Source organism: Rhinolophus sinicus, linkage group LG03 (genome assembly GCF_036562045.2).
Source record: "Rhinolophus sinicus isolate RSC01 linkage group LG03, ASM3656204v1, whole genome shotgun sequence".
Lineage (NCBI taxonomy): Eukaryota > Metazoa > Chordata > Mammalia > Chiroptera > Rhinolophidae > Rhinolophus > Rhinolophus sinicus.
Genome location: NC_133753.1, coordinates 111,106,712 through 111,123,505, shown reverse-complemented (window position 1 = coordinate 111,123,505; position 16,794 = coordinate 111,106,712). Strand labels below are relative to the sequence as shown.

Sequence of the window (16,794 nt, the reverse complement as noted above, 5' to 3'; positions counted from 1 at the left end):
ACAGCATCTCCCCAGAAAGCAGAAAAACAAAGGGAGCCAGCCATTGTGATCTCTACCAGATGGGAGGAAACTAGACAGCAAAGATGAGATGAGCCTCACGGCACAGGGAGTTATCCCCAGCATTCAACGGGGGACACAAGGAATATAAGAAAACAAGACTCTCCTCAAGCAGGAGGCTGGGCTGAAGCCCTTACCACCGCAATGGGGTTGGGGAGGGGAGGGACTACTGCTACAGAATGACAGGTAAGTGGGGGAAGCCAATGCAAGCACGATTCTCTAACAGCAAAGGTGCACCAGGGACTGTATGAGTAGCTGAAATGGGACAATCCTCCACTTTGCGTTTCGGATCATCCAATTTTCAGGGATACCCTCTTTGAAAAAAGAGAATGTTCGTATGACCAGATGAGTGGTCCTGACACAAGCCACACAAAGGATAACCTGAGAAACTGCAGAGCTCAGATCTTTTCATCAAAGCTGCCCAAATCCCAGTACTACTTACTCCCCTCATGATGGGGAGATAAGAGAAATTATATAATGTTAATATATCAAGAAATGGCGGCCTAAGTATATTAATCAGATTTTAAAGTTTTAAATAAAAACAATAAAATTGGAAGGAAATCTGTGTAATATTTAGTCTAAAATAACGAATATTTTTTTTAAATTCTCATTAATGTTGTAAGGGCAAAAGCTTCCAATGGAAAAAACAGGCAGGCAGAAAATCTCTTCCCCATGTGCTATGACACTTTGTTCAACATAAATTGAGTTTTTAACTCATTAAGACAACGTGTTTGGTGTGGAGGAACTAATAAAAATGTAATCCTCCTATTTATCTAGTGATATTTCCTGGCTCCTTGGCCATCCACTCCCTGAGAAATCCCGATTCTGCAGACATGCTTTAGTGACATGGCTTCTCTCAAGGTCCCAAATTAAAATTCCCTAAAAGAGTGGGCACAATGATTCAGGAAGTGTCCCTCACTGTGTTTCCCTAACTGTAATTGAGTACAAACAACTCTACAGAGGAACAAGAAAGCATAGACGATTATAGTAATCCCCTAGAGAAGAACTGATTGGATTACATGTATTACAACATCAATACACCTTTTCAGAGACATATAGTTTCCATTCCCCTAAGACTCGTCCACTTTATCCACCATACACCAATAACTTCTTTCAAGGAGTTATGCATGGGAGTTATTCATATTGTGTATTAATGAGCAGCATTAACTTGGTCTGTGGAAGGTGTAAAATTCAGATTTTAACACGAGTTGGTTTCTACAAGCAGATACAAAACCTATGAGAGGTAGTAATCTCAAAACCTAAACCAACTTGTACAAAAAAAAAAAAAGGATAAACAAATTACTTTCATTGTCCAATTTTTTAAAAATAGCTTTACTGAGGTGTAGTTGACACACAATAAACTACATATGTAAAGTGTACAATGTTTTTACATATGGTATAAGCCTATTGAATTATTAAGTAAACCTACATAATGAACATATATCCATCACCCTAATGATTCCTCTTGCTCCTTTGTAATTTCTCTACCCTGCCCTTCACATCTCTCCATCCCTAGACAACCATGGATAATGTCACAATAAATTTGTCTGAATTATCTATGATTATGTTTATATGAAATCATACAGTATGTACCTTTTTGTGTGCCTTCTTTCACTCAGGATAAATACTGAGGTTCATCAATATTGCATGTATCATTAGTCCTTCACTTAGTACGAATGAGAACTATTCCATCGTATAAATATACCACAATTTGCTGATCCATTCATCTGTTGAGAGACATTTGAGTTGTTTCCAGTTTGGGGGCTATTAACATAAAGCTGCTATGAGCAAATAACTAGGAGTGGAATGGCTAAATCATATAATAGGTCTATGTTTATATTTCTAAGAAACTGACAAACTGTTTCACAAAGTGGTTTTACCATTTACATTCTTACCAGCAATGCATGAGAGTTCAGTATAGTAATGTCTTGTGATTTTTAATTTGTGTTTCCCTAACGACTAACGAAGTTGACCATATTTTTATGTGTTTATTGGCCTTTCATTTATTTTCTTTGGTGAAGTCTATACAAATCTTTGTGTATGTTTCTAACTGGTCGTTTATTTCCTTATTATTGAGTTTTGAGGTTTCTTTATATATTTTGGATACGAGTTCTTTATCAGATAAATGATTTAGAAATAGTTTCATCAGTTCATGGTTTCACTTCTCACTTTCTCAATATCTTTCAAAGACTAGAGTTTTTAATATTGATGAAATCCAATTTTGAATTTTCATAGGAGTTTTAAAATTAGTTTGTCAATTTCTCCAAAATTCTGTGATTTTTATCAAGATTATGTTGAATCTATGGATTAATTTGGGGAGAAGAGACATCCCACAGTATTGAGTCTTCCAGTTCAAGTAAACAGTATATGTTTCCATTTATTTATGTCTTCATTAATCTTGCTTGGCAATGTTTTATAGTTTTTACTATATAGGTCTTGCACGTTTTTTGATCAGAATTATCCCTGAGTATTTCATATTCATGGTACTCTAAATTATTTTTAATTTAGGTTTTCAATTGATCACTGCTAGATACAGATATACAACTGAATTTGTACATTGATCTTGTATCCTACAACCTTGCGAACTTATTTTCTACAATGATGTCATCTGTGAAAAACATGTTTTACTTCTTCTATTCCAATGTGTATGACTTTTATCTTTTAATGTCTTATTGCCATTGCTAGAACCAAAGAGTGCAATGTTCAATAAAATTGGTGAGCATCACTGCCCTTGCTTTGTAACTGATATTAGAATTCAGCTTTTCATCAACGGTGATGTTAGCTTGAGGTTTTTTGGAAATGCCCTTTTAACAGGTTGGGGAAGTTCTCTTTCATTCTCTAGTTTGTTGTCAGTTTGTTTCAGGAATGGATTTTGGGTTTTGGATTTTGTCATATAATTTTTCTACATCTATTCAGATGATATGATTTTTTAAAATGTTTGAATATGGTGTTACATTGATTTTTTAATATCATGGGATAAACCTCAAGTGGTTATATTATCCTTTCAATATATTGTTGATACACTGCTAAAATTGTGTTGAGGAACTTTGCAACATGAGAAATAGTTGTATGTTACTTTCTTTTCTTGAAATGTCTTTTTCTGGTTTGGGTATCAAGGTAATTTGGCCTCACAGAATGAGTTGGGAAGCTTTAACTCCTGTTCAGTTTTTTACAAAAGTCTGCATAGAACTGGTATTATTTCCTCCTTAAATGTTTGGTAACATTTACCAATGAAGCTAGCTGAATCAGGATTTTACTTTATGGTAAGGTTTTTAACTACAAATTCCATTCATTTAATTGACATAGGGATATTCATGTTATTTACTTCATCTTGAATGAAGTTTGCTGATTTACGTCTTTCAAGAAATTGCTTCATTTTTATTGAGTTAAAGTTGTTTATAGTATTGCCTCATATTTCACTTATATCAGGAAAATCTGCAGTGATATCACCTCATATTCTTAATATTGATAACTTGTCTTTATTACTGATCAGTGTGGACAAGGGCTTATCAATTTTATTGATCTTCTCAATGAACCAGCTGTTGGGCTCAATTTTCTCACTGTTTCTGCTACTTAATTTATTTTCACTTTGAACTATTTTTTTCCTCCTGCTTACTTTTGATTTAATTTGCCTTTTTTTCTAGGTTTTTAATGAATAGCTGAGATCATTGATTTGAGATCTCTCTTCTTTTAATGTACATTGAAAGCTATGAATTTTCCTCTAAACACTCCTTTAGTGGCACCCCACAAATTTTGATATATTGTTTTTATTTTAATTCAGTTCAAAATGCTTTCCAATTTCCCTTTTGACTTCTAATCTATGGGTTTTAAAAATGAGTTACATGGTTTCTGAATGTTTGGGTATTTTTTAGGTAACTTTCTGCTATTGATTTCTAATTTAATTTCATTATAAACTGAGAACATACTTTGTATAACTTGAATCCTTTTATATTTATTGAAACTTGATTTATGGCTCAGAATATTATCTTGCTAAATGTTCATGTGTACTTAAAAAAATGTGCATTCTCTGTTGTGCAGTAGAGTGTTCTATAAATGTCAAGTAGATCAAGCAGATTGATGGTGATGGTGTTGTTCAAATCTTCTATATTCTTACCGACTTTCTATCACATCAATTATTGAGAGAGGAGTACTGAAATCTCCAACTATAACTGTGGATTTGTCTATTCCTTCTTGCAGTTCTATCAGTTTTTATTTCATGTATTTTGAAGCTATGTTATTACACATATGAATGTTTAGAATATTTATATCCTCTTGATTAACTGACCTTTATCATTATGAAATGACTTTATTTTTGAAACTAGTCTTTGCTCTGAAATCTACTTACCTAATATTAATTTAGTCATGCCAGCTTTTTTTAAATTAGTATTAGCCAGCTATTTCTTTTTCCATCCTTTTACTTTTAATCTACTAGTATCTTTTATTTAAAATAGAATTTTTTATAGGAAGTATATAATTGCATATTGTTTTTCTTATCCTAACAATCTCTGCCTTCTAATTCAACTGTTGAGACCATTTATATTTAAATGATTATTGATATGGCTAGGTTTAACTCTACCAACCTCTATTTGTTTTCTAATTCATTATTTCTTCTTGGTTCATTATTTCTTCTTGGTTCTCTATGTTCTTTTGCTGCTTTGAGAATATTTTTTCACTCCTTTTATCACCTTTTGTTGGATTAGTTATAACTATATTTTTAGGGGTTGCCCTGGTGTTTACAATACACATCTTTAACCTATCAAAGTCTATTTTCAAGTAATATACTACTTGACAGAAACTGTGAGAATTTCTCAGCCTTTGTGTTACGGTTTTAATATATTTTACCACCACATCTGCTATATACACCACAGGACATTGTAATTATTTTTTGTTCCAACAGCCAGTTGCTTTTTAAAGAGATTTAAATACTAAGAAAAAAATCTTATATACCGGGAGTGCCAAGTGGATACTTTGGTCAACGTTGCTCAAGCAGTAGTTTGCTGTAATCAGAAGTGTCAGAACGCTGATGGTAACTTTGAGCACCTCTTGTAATTGCAAAAATCAAACGTGACTTGTATTCATCTTTTGTTATTGGTATGTATTGAGCATTACAATTTTAACAGTTTTCCTTTCTTAATATGTGTATACATTTTGGGGGGGCACCCTCTGTATTTACCCACATACTATACCCTTATATAGTTATCTTTTTGCTGTTCCTCATTCCTTTGCATGGATTCCTATTTGTACCTGATATGGCTTTTCTTCTGCCTGAAGAATGCCTTCAAGAAGCATCTCTTGCAGTGCAGGTCTGCTGGTAATGATTTCTTTCATCTTTGTATGTTTGACAAAAACTTTCTTTTGCCTTTGTTTTTCAAAGTCATTTTCCTGGATATGGAATTCTAGGTGGAGAATTTATTTTTCTTTTAATTTCAGTACTTTATACTGTTCATTGTTTTTTTCACTTGCACTATTTTTGACAAGAAATTTGTCATCTGTATCTTTTTCCCCTCTGTACAAAACGTCTTTTTTTCTCTAGCTGCTTTTAAGATTTTCTCTGTACAATACCTAGTTTGGAGCAATTTGGTTATGATGTTTTTGATGTAATTTTCTTCTTGTTTCTTTTTTGGAGGGTTCATTGATCTTCTTGTATTTGCTTTTAAGATATATTCGCCAGGACCAGAGCAGCATTGAATCTATGGCTAATATTCCCCACTACTGAGGCAGGACCATTCTGAGAACTCTCATCATTGTCCCACAGATTCCGTGGTTCTCCATTCTGGTCTGAGGGAATCTAACGAGCCCTTCTCTCAGGAATCACTGTCTTTTGTTACCTGATGCCCAATATCTTGAAACCATTTCATATATTTCATTCTGGTTTTCATTTCTTCTCAGGCAGGAGGGTTACACTGGTTCCTGTTAGTCCATCTTGGCAAAAAACAGAAACCTCAATTTTGTTTGAAGCATTATGAATTTTGTAGAAGATCACAGACATAAAGAAATTCTGGATATATAAATTCTGAGGCACAATCTGAAATGTATATACCAAAAAGATTTCCCTAGGCCAGAAAACAAAAAAATGCAAAAATAGCAAGCATCCTTTTCAACCAATTGGTGTAAAGTACCCAGTTATCATTTTCATATTGAACAAATGACACAATATAACATAGTTCTAAAGAATGGAAATATATTACTTCCTGCATGATTTTATGTGTCACTTAAAAATATTGTGGTGAAGTGCATGCTTTTTGCACTTAATCACTTGTGTTCAAATCCTTCTTTATTTATTATATGAGTGAATTTGAGCAAATTCCTTTACCTCTTTGTGACTCAGTTTTCTTATTTGTAATCTGATGTTTTTAAAAATGATTATCTGTGGGTTAATTCCTGTAAAGTCTTTATCACAGTAAATGTTCAATAAATGTTATTTTTCCCAGTATTAACATAATTTTACATTGATACTAATAATTTAATTCATGCATACATGAATCATAGTCTGAATGAAAAAATTATACAAAAGCAATAGACCCATTGCTATTATCCAGCTGACATGCAATGAATTCTCCTGAATGGTGGCTCTGCCTTCAGCCTCTCCACCCTCCATTCCTTTTTGTCTGCCACTCCAGATTCACCAATGTAGAGAACTACTTTCAAGCACAGAAGTCCTTCATAATCCTTCTCCCCAGTGCCTACTGAGCAGAGGGCAGCCTCTTGACTCTGGCATTCCAGACTTTGTGTAGTAGTCCAAGCATATTCTTCAAGCCTCATCTTCTACTATTCTCTTTCACTAACTGTGTCTCACAGCCACACCAATGAATAAGCCTCCATGAACATTCAAGGACTTTTATTATATCTACCCCTTTTCACCCTATTTCTTCTATTGGACCCCCTATGTTTATGTAGTCACATATATGGTTTGTCTTCCATGTACTGCGCTGTGTGGAGTAGAGGAAACACACAGGTAATTTAAGATAAAAATTTAAGATATCATTTACCTCTGCTCTTCACAGGCTCACAGCCAAGTAAACAACACAATGATGAAGGGAGCTATTCTAGAAGGATGGAATATATACAGGTATGATAAAAGGAAAGCATGCCTAAATTTTTGCCTGAAAAGTAAGGTGCTGGGGTGCTGTCAAAAAAAACTTCAGAGAGGAACTGATCTCTTGTCTGTCTGAAGACTCCTTTGATCTACTTCTATTAGATTTAGCAATATGCAAGTCTATTGATTACAAGTACCTTGGGAAAAATAAGCTCTACATATACTATGTTAGTTACACTGTAAAATGCTTAGAACAGGGCTCTGTGCATAGGGAAGGGGGAAACTAAGACTAAAAAGACCAGTTAAATAGTGAGTAACTACTGACAGCAACACTGGTTATTTACAGTAGAAACATGTCAAAACAAAATAAGTAGGATCTAAAAATTCAACTGCATAACATGCAAGATGGTGATAATGACAAACAATATTTTTCAGTTGATCTGTATTATCACCAAAAAAACCCACAAAATTAAATTATGAAACTTATATTTTCACAACTGATGATCCATCTTGACCTGAGACAGTCCCAGTGATCCTGAACAATTTCCTTCATCCATCAAGACAATTTTGTCTAAGATCTTGGCTTTATTTTTCATAGTTACAGCTTATCATTTATTGAGCACTTACTCTGTGCCAGACACTGGCTAGACACTTTATCTCTCATTTAATTCTCATCTCTCACATTCTCAAGAATGTGAGCCTCTTTTAAAATATGCTATACTTCTACTCTTAATAAAAACAGCATTAAACTTTATTTGCATGACTTAAATAGTTGAAAAAATCCTTTTATTCCCCACTTAAAATTCCATTTTTCAATATTCCATTTTGAATAACCAAACCACCATATCTATTGTTTTGATAACTGTGAGTCCAACTAAAAGAGATTAGCATCAATGATTATCATTTACTGGGTGCCAGGTATTACACTAAATCATTTCAGGCTCACACAACTATTTCAAGGTTGACACAGTAGACACACATTGTATATGCAGAAACAATGATCAAAGAAAACAACCACATTTCTAAGGTCACACAAGTCTTAAAATTAAATTTGGATTCTGACTACACCCTATATTCCTAAAACACAACAAATACCACTTTATAGGTGCCTACCATGTGTGGGCACTATGCCTATTATGTGTCAAAACTTAACACGTTACTTTCAATCTTTCCAGCAATACCATGAGGTAACTACAGGTCCACAATCCTTTATCTGAAACCCTTGCAGATAGGTGTTATTTAGGAATTTATAATGTTTGAGATTTGTGAAATATACAGTGTATATTACATAAACCCCCTCCCCACACACATGCACATTTTAATAATACTTACTTTTGGCTAAATCCTATATAACATTTCATTATATTTAATTTGTGTGTGTGTGGTAGCTTTGCCTAGTTTCCATGCCAGTTAACATTTAATGTCTTCCAACCTGATCTTGAAATTGGAAAACAGGAAAATATTTAGGGAGTTACACAAATATGAAATATTCGAGTATTTTTATTTTGCATTGCAGGTTCCCATGCCTCTAGGTAGGGTAAACCAAAAACAAAGAAAATATAAAAAGAGGCACTTAGAGCTGGAATAAATGGAAATACTGCTTTAATTCATTTATAAAAGGAGTTTTATAAGTAACGCATCTGGGTCTATCAAGCTACTAACACATTCAATCTTTTTTTTCCACCCCAATAAACTTTAATTTTAAAAAAATAAGAAAAACCACATTCAATCTTACTGCTCAGATCTAAATAGCAAAGAATGAGAAGTGAAAGCCCTGGCCTCTCCCAGGTCAATCAATGAATCAATTTTTCTCCCAAACTTAGACCCTTCCTCCTTCCTTTATTCAGCCACACATCTATGCTCCAAGCCCCTGTCTTCTGCCATCTTTCACTTTCTTCTTCCCATCCTTTCTTTCCACTTCCCACTGTGTGCTTTTTTTCTCTCATTCTCCTTCCCTTGTGTTCTTAATGGCATTCAAGATAAGGATGTTGTCTGAGCTAGCGCCAAAAAGTTAAGTTCTCACAGATCTTATGGTATTTCTCTGATGCCCATTTAAGGCTAAGTTTAGCTTAGAGAGTGCAAGGTTATGAGATGTTCTTAACAGGCTCACAAGTACAGAAATGTGTGTGTGCTCTGTGCATACGCAGGCACACGTGACTGTGACATCTACGGCTGATAACATTCTCTGTTCCTTGTAATTCATCTCACTAAATCTTCAGAGGGCAAAAAAAAGGAAAAACAGAGAGATACCTTCTTTCTATAAAGCAAGTATCAGCTCATGACTGTGGTAACTGGCAATTAATTATGGAGTTTAAGTAATGTTACTTAAAATAAGATTCAATCACAATATATCTTAAAACATCAATACAGGAATTAGTCCAATACTGTTTTTCCCATGATAATGAGTTGTGTTTTTTTTGTTTTTCATTGCAATTAACTGCAGGGATACTTTTCTAATTCTGTGTTAATCAGGAAGCATTTCTGAACTCGCACACAAATTTGTTCCTACTCCTATTACAGTATTTACTGTGTCATATTACATTGCAATGTTTAAAGTAGATGACCAGTTCTGTTCTTTAAAGAGATAATTTGCTTCTTATTAACAGGGAGTATTTACTGTTTGTCTTGTAACTTGAGTTTCGAGTACTTAGCCTAATACTTAATAAGCACTCAAAAGATATTTGATAAATATTTATAAATAAATTTGCTTTAGTTACCCTCCTGTATATTCTAACTTGACATTAAAATTAAAAAGAAATGAAATCCCAAATCCCACAAGTAATAGGAAAAAAACTATAGATTTTTACAAGATTTTGGAATGGGGGAAGGCTTTCTAAACACAATACCAGATGAATAATTACAAAAAGCCTTCTTAGAGGGAAGTGAACATATCAAAAGCTTTAAATTTTCACAAACTCAGCAACTCAACAGTTACATTTCTGATATATATCCTAAAAATAAAATCAAGGATATAGATTTATCTACACAAACATTTATCATAGGATTGCTAAAATATAAACAAACCAACAAAATTAAAAGAAAACCTGGCAATGACCCTAAATGTCAAATAATAGGAAATATAATTATGGCAGGCAGCTCTATTACAGTAATTGGGTTTAAGGTCTTAAATCAGACTGTTTTGATATCCTCCCCCTGTCCTTAGACTCCCAATGTTACCATAAGTTTGACCTGGGCAAAGTTTTCTCATCTGTAAGACCAAAAAAACAGCTTTACAAACATCGTGTGCTCATACAGAATGTAGTTGCCTAGTCTTCATGTTACAACATTCGTGCAGCTTTTACCATCTATAACACAATATAATGTATTTCACAGCACAAAAGGAGAATCAAGATATAAGTACATTTCATGTTACAGAACAGGCAATTCCAGTAAGAATGGAAAGATCCCATTCTTTATAAATACTATGTGTGCAGTAGAAAAAAAGACTCAAAGTATACTCTCCAAAATGTTAAAAGTAATTCACTCTGAATGGAGAAATTATAAAATTATGAACTGCATGATTGCATTTTTCTTGTTTTTATCTTGTCTTACTTTTTTAACAAACGTTTTAGTTTTGGTAATAACATTACAGTGGAAGGAATTTCTTCTAAAGAGGACTGCTTATACATTTCTTGGATGTATCAAATCTACCGTAAATAGAAGTCTGCATAATATCAGCATGTTCTCTCACCATGCTTTCCTGTATTTCTGGTCACACTATTAATTTGCTATGTTCCTTGAATGTTCATAGGCTGAACAAACCCACCCTCCAAACACCCTGTATACTTTGTAATAAATTGCAAGAGCATGGGGAATTAATGTTGATTAATAAGTATATCAGTTATTTCTGAACAAACTTGTATCTGATGTACATAATTCCCAGAATCCAGGAAAACCCTAATTTGCCTGTCTCCACTCTTGTTCTTGGACAATCTGCATAAGGTCTGAGGAGGTTTAATAGTTGTCAGTTACTTTAACTCCTGAAATGTGGGTGGATGAACATAAAATGTATAGAATAATTAAAGAGCTTATAATTAGACTTCAAGTTGTTATCATACAAACCTGAGTGGTAGGTTGTGGTTGACTCCTTTCAGAGATACCACCACCATGTTCTCACTGAATTAATTCGACAGTAAGGGAGGTGCCATCCATCTGTTAACTGCCTAGCTTAGGCCTGCAATCATGCAGAGTTTGAACAATCAAGACTGACAATAAAACACTGTCTCATAATGGAGTGTGTGAGTGAGTGAGAGAGCTGTGACTGGGGGCATTCAAGCAGAGGCTGAGTGATTCCTTCTCGACATGCTTTTGGATATTGAGTTCATGCATTAAGTTCTACAACCAGATGATTTTATGGAAGTTACCCTGAAGTGAAATAGTTGCATTTTTCATTTTACATAAAGGCTTGAAGGTTTAGGTTTCGTAAGCTTTAACATTTGCAAGATGATCTCACTTTTTTCCATCTAGGTTCAGATTTTAAACAAGAAGTTTTCTTTAAAATGCCATAGTTAAAATAGCTATGTTACCCAAAGCAATATACAGATTTAATGCAATCCCCAACAAAACCCCAATGGTATTTTTTTTAAGTAAAACAAAAAATCATCATATTTGCATGGAATCACAAAATACCCCAAGTAGCCAAAACAGTCCTGAGGGGAAAAAAAAAATAAGGCCGAAGGTATTACACTCCCTGACTTCAATTTATACTACAAAGTGACAATAATCAAAACAGCATGGTATTGGCAGAAAAACAAACACAAACCAATGGAATAGAACTGAGAATCCAGAAATAAACCCAATATATATGGGCAGATAATTTTCAACAAAGGAGCCAAAAACATACACTGGAGAAAAGAAAGCGTTGTCAATAAATAGTGCTGGGAAAATTAGAGACTCACGTGCGAAAGAATGAAACTATACTGCTATCTGCCATCATGTACCAAAATTAACTCGAAATGGATCAAAGACCTAAATATAAGACCTGACACAATAAATTGCGTAGAAGAAAACTCAGGTACTAAATTAATGGATGTTGGGTTCAGAGAGGATTTTATGAATATGACCTCGAAGGCAAGGGAAGTAAAAGCAAAAAATAAATGAATGGAACTATATCAAACTTAAAAGCTTCTGCACAGCAAAAGAAACCATTAACCAAAAAAAGAGGAGATCGAATGGGAGAAGATACTTGCAAATAACACCTCTGATAGGGCTAATATCCGAAACACACAAAGAACTCAGACAATTCAACAAAAATACAAACAATCCAATTAAAACATGGGCAGAGGACCCGAACAGACACTTCTCCCAAGAAGACATACAAACAGCCAACAGATATTTGAAAAAATGCTCACCTTCACTAGCTATTAGGAAAATGCAAATCAAAGCCACAATGAGATACCACCTCACACCTGTTAGAATGGCTATTACAACAAGACGAATAATAACAAGTGTTGGAAAGGCTGTGGAGAAAAACGAACCCTCATACACTGTTGGTAGGAAGGTAAATTGGTAGAGCCCCTATGGAAAACAGTATGGAGGTAGGTTCCTCAAAAAATTAAGGATAGAACTGCCATACGACCCAGCAATTCCACTTCTGGGTATCTACCCAAAAAAAATCTGAAAACATTTATCCATAAAGATATATGTACCCCTATGTTCATTGTAGCATTATTCACGGATGCCAAGACATGGAAACCTCAGTGTCCTTTGATAGATGATTGGATAAAGAAGATATGGTACATACATACAATGGAATATTACTTGGTCATAAGAAAAGATGAAATACTGACATTTATGACCACATAGACAGATCTTGAGATTATCATGCTAGCGAAAAAAGTTAGACAGAAAAAGTCAAAAAACAAATGATTTCACTCATATGTGGGATATAAAACTGAAAGCAACAAACGAACAAGACAAACAAAATCTCAAAGACATAGACAACGGTTTAGTGATTACCAGAGGGTAAGGGTGAAGAAGGGATGGTAGAAGAGGGAAAAGGGGATCCATATGGTGATGGAAGGAGAACTGACTCTGGGTGGTGAACACATAATGAAATAGATGTTTATAGAATTGTACACTTGAAAACTATATAATTTTACAACCAATGTCACCCGAATATATTTAATTAAAAATTTTTTAAATATGTCAATAGATTAAAAAGCAGATCTTCAATCGTCCTTTTTAAGGTATTATTTACTGAAAGATGTACATTTTACCAAGAAATATACCATATAATTTCATTAAGCATAAGGGTATGTATTTGAAATTTTACCTAATTTACACACTTTTTTAAGGAAGTCATGCTTACAGGATAAAACAACTTGTAGAGTAACTCATGCATAATTTAAAAGGATCTAGGATATGTTTCTAAGAAATGGTCCTTATATAACCTTCAAGGAAAATTCAACTACAAAGTAAGATTTCAACAATCATTTAAGTAAAAGAAATTGAAACAGGGACTTAGGGTCGGCCAAATTTATGAGCAAGTAACCACTGTATTTTGTCCAGAAACCCTTAGGTAAATTCATTTCTTGCCTGCCCACCCCTTCCAAGTTTCTACCGATATTATATAATAAGGTGCATTTTAAGTGTTACGGGAAAAAAAACATCCAGTCTTGATATATAATGCTGATTCCATTTCTATGTATTCTCAAGTACATATTAAGTGCAATATTTATCGTTTTTCAAATGGCATCTGTTTGGAGAGAGAAGCAAAAAGAATTGAATACTTTCATGTGCCTTGGATAGAGCTGATCTATCTGCATTTTATAACTAGCATGTGGCCACAAGAACTCTTTTCTTAAAGCTAAGTATAAAAGGTCATTGTATATTTCAGGAAGAGTGAGAAGAGAACTCCAAAGAGGTTCAGCTTACCCAGCACCAAGATTCAAGTTAAATACCATAATCATGCCAGCCGTTATTTATCACTCAGTCTCTGTCTCCAGTCCAGAAACCAGTCTGCCAGAAGCCCAGATAGCTGAAAAAGCAGCCATATTTTATCATAGAACTAATCCCCAGAGGCCAATTTAAAGGAAAATTAGATGTGTTCTACATTAAAGAGGAAAAATCTGCCTAATTTTACAAGTGTTTTTTTTTTTTTTTTTTTTTAAGAGAACAAAGAACATACATTTTGAAATCTAGTAACTGAAAAAGACAATACAAACTAAATGTTAACAGGGCACACGAACCTACTCACTAACACAACATAAATAAGTTATTCCTTCTGTATCTACGCAGACAATGTTTCTTGAAAAAAATTATGAACTCCCCTTTTAACAGTCTGAGCTATTATACATTTAAAAAATACAATTGAAAATAGCTTTTAAAGTTCATGGATGCAATATAATAGTGGAAATTACTAACTCCTTCTTTAGAAGAAATGAAGTTTTAGAACTTTCTCATCTGAAGGGTAGTAATTAAAAAGATTTTTAATAAACAAACCCACATTTTAAAAAATATCCTTCAGGCCAATTTATTAACTAATGAATTTTGTAATTTCTTCTGATAACATGCTACTGTACATGTGAAATATATGTAGGTCTTTATTGGGTTCCCATACATTTAGTAAGGACTAACAAATCTAATGAATGAATAACTGTTGAAGAACAATGATGTCATGGCTGGAAGTCTCTGGGATGAAACTGCCCAATTCCTTTGCCAATTCAATTTGAAATCTGCTTAAGGATGACAGAACTGCAAAGTTTACATGACTGCCAGAAAAACGGACATCATCACCATCAATTATAATTATGTTTGAAATTTTAAATTTATTTTCCATTCTATGGTGTGTAAATAAACTTAACATCATCTAGGAACTTTGTGTTATTCAATACTTAACAACTTATCTTTTTATGCTAACATTTCATAATTAATTTTTCTTCCCCAAATAAAAGCATCTGGTAAAGACATTTAAATTTATTTTAAGTGTAACTATAAACTCTGTCATTTGTGGAATGTACTTCAGTTGCAAGAAATCTCAATTACCTTAAGAATAATATAAATATCTTGCAAGTGAATGTTAAAAGACTGCATACATCTTTTCTAACTTCACCATATAATTCTAAGGTCTCAGTTTCTTCTCAAGATTTAACCTGAATACCAAGACGAAATTTTTGTCAGTGTAATGAGTATAATTTTTAAAATATAAGGTTTCTTTGCAATTCAAAGCCTTTATACGTGTATAAACCATCAACACTACTTATCTGTAATATTTCAATGACATAACTTCATATACTCTAAAATTTTGCAACAAAGAAAGTGCTATACAACTTTAGATGCTATGACAAGCCCTGGAAAAATAAATTGAGGATGTATGTAATCATGCATGATTATGTAATATTGCTTTTAGTTTAAGCGTACTCTTATGGTTCAGTGCTAAGTAGTTATTTACCACATTTTATAGAATTTAACTTCTTTGGTTACCATTGGTGCCCATTTGCTACCAGTACATTAATAATAGTTCACTTAGTGCATCAACACAGGGATTTTCAGTTGTCCACAGGACATGAGTTTAATTGCTAATTCAAATTACGGTAAATTGGTTTCATGCTGGCTTGACTGACCATTTACATGAATAAAGTGGACAATGCTGGATGCCTACCCAGCATCCATTTCCCCTACTATCCCTTTTCTCCTGCCCAACAGAAACTCTGCTGGGTTCAGATACCAAACTCTCCCCTCCATGTGTCTTTGGGGAAGCTTACATTATCCCCTGCTCCAAGGTCAGGTCCTGGTAAGTCTGCATTAAACATATTAGTACCACCCGCCTTCCCATGCACTGGTTCAAAAACTCAACCTTAAGCCATCCAGCAAATGGACTTATCATTGGCCCATCATTAGAGGAGCGTTTGCTCTCTCTAGATGTGAACAAGAAAGCTTGTTGCCTCAGTTACTGCTGGTAGTCATCTTACAACCACAAAGAACTTCAGGGTAGGGGAAAACTGACACACAAAGAAGGAAAGGGCCAAGAAAAGTGGAGTAACAGAGTGAAGGCCTTGATTACCTCCTACCTGAAGCCCACTAGCTCTGGGCTTTTTGTTGTGCAATGTAATATATATATTGCCTTATTGATTAGGGCAATTTATACCATTTTTGCTGGTTTTGAAGCCAAGAACATCCTGACATTATTATTATTTTCTTAACAGAGGCAGCACTCCCAACAGCAATTCCCAATTTAAATTAAGCACATTATTAGAATATGCCATCCATCACTCATTTACAATTAGCCTAGAGATACAGCTCCAGATTTGGCCTCCTGAACTGAGGTCACTCTGGTGGAAAAAAACTAAGACGCTTCTGCCACTATTAGCTGTATCTCAAAATCTTACCATTCAAGCTATAGACATAATTAAAGAAGAATGAAAACATTGTTTGATTTGAAGAATTTTCACTGAATAACAAAAAAAATGACACATTTTTGCATAAAATAGACTTCTCCAAAGGGAGGTTCTCATTTCTCTTTTCTTACCTCTTTCACACTGTGGACCAGTGAATCCATAAACACAAGCACAGCGGTTGGGTCCAATACAACGTCCACCATTCTGACATCCATTTTCACAGACAGCTGCACACAAACACAGCAAGAAGTTCATTACATAGTGAATACTCAAGTATATATAATAGGGTGGAGATGTAGCCAATAATGGATCTTACGTCCAAAACACAAGTTATGACTCACATTATGTATTGAATAAATATGT

General features: G+C 34.0%; 1 protein-coding gene across 1 annotated transcript in view; it reads right to left on the bottom strand.

Moving 5' to 3' along the window:
* Positions 1–16,794, bottom strand: part of FBN2 (fibrillin 2) — a 262,671-nt gene that overhangs the window by 223,983 nt on the left and 21,894 nt on the right. The window contains exon 5 of the mRNA XM_019732405.2: positions 16,563–16,658. Within this exon, the coding sequence (XP_019587964.1) occupies positions 16,563–16,658 (96 nt within the window). The remainder of the gene's footprint in view (positions 1–16,562; positions 16,659–16,794) is intronic.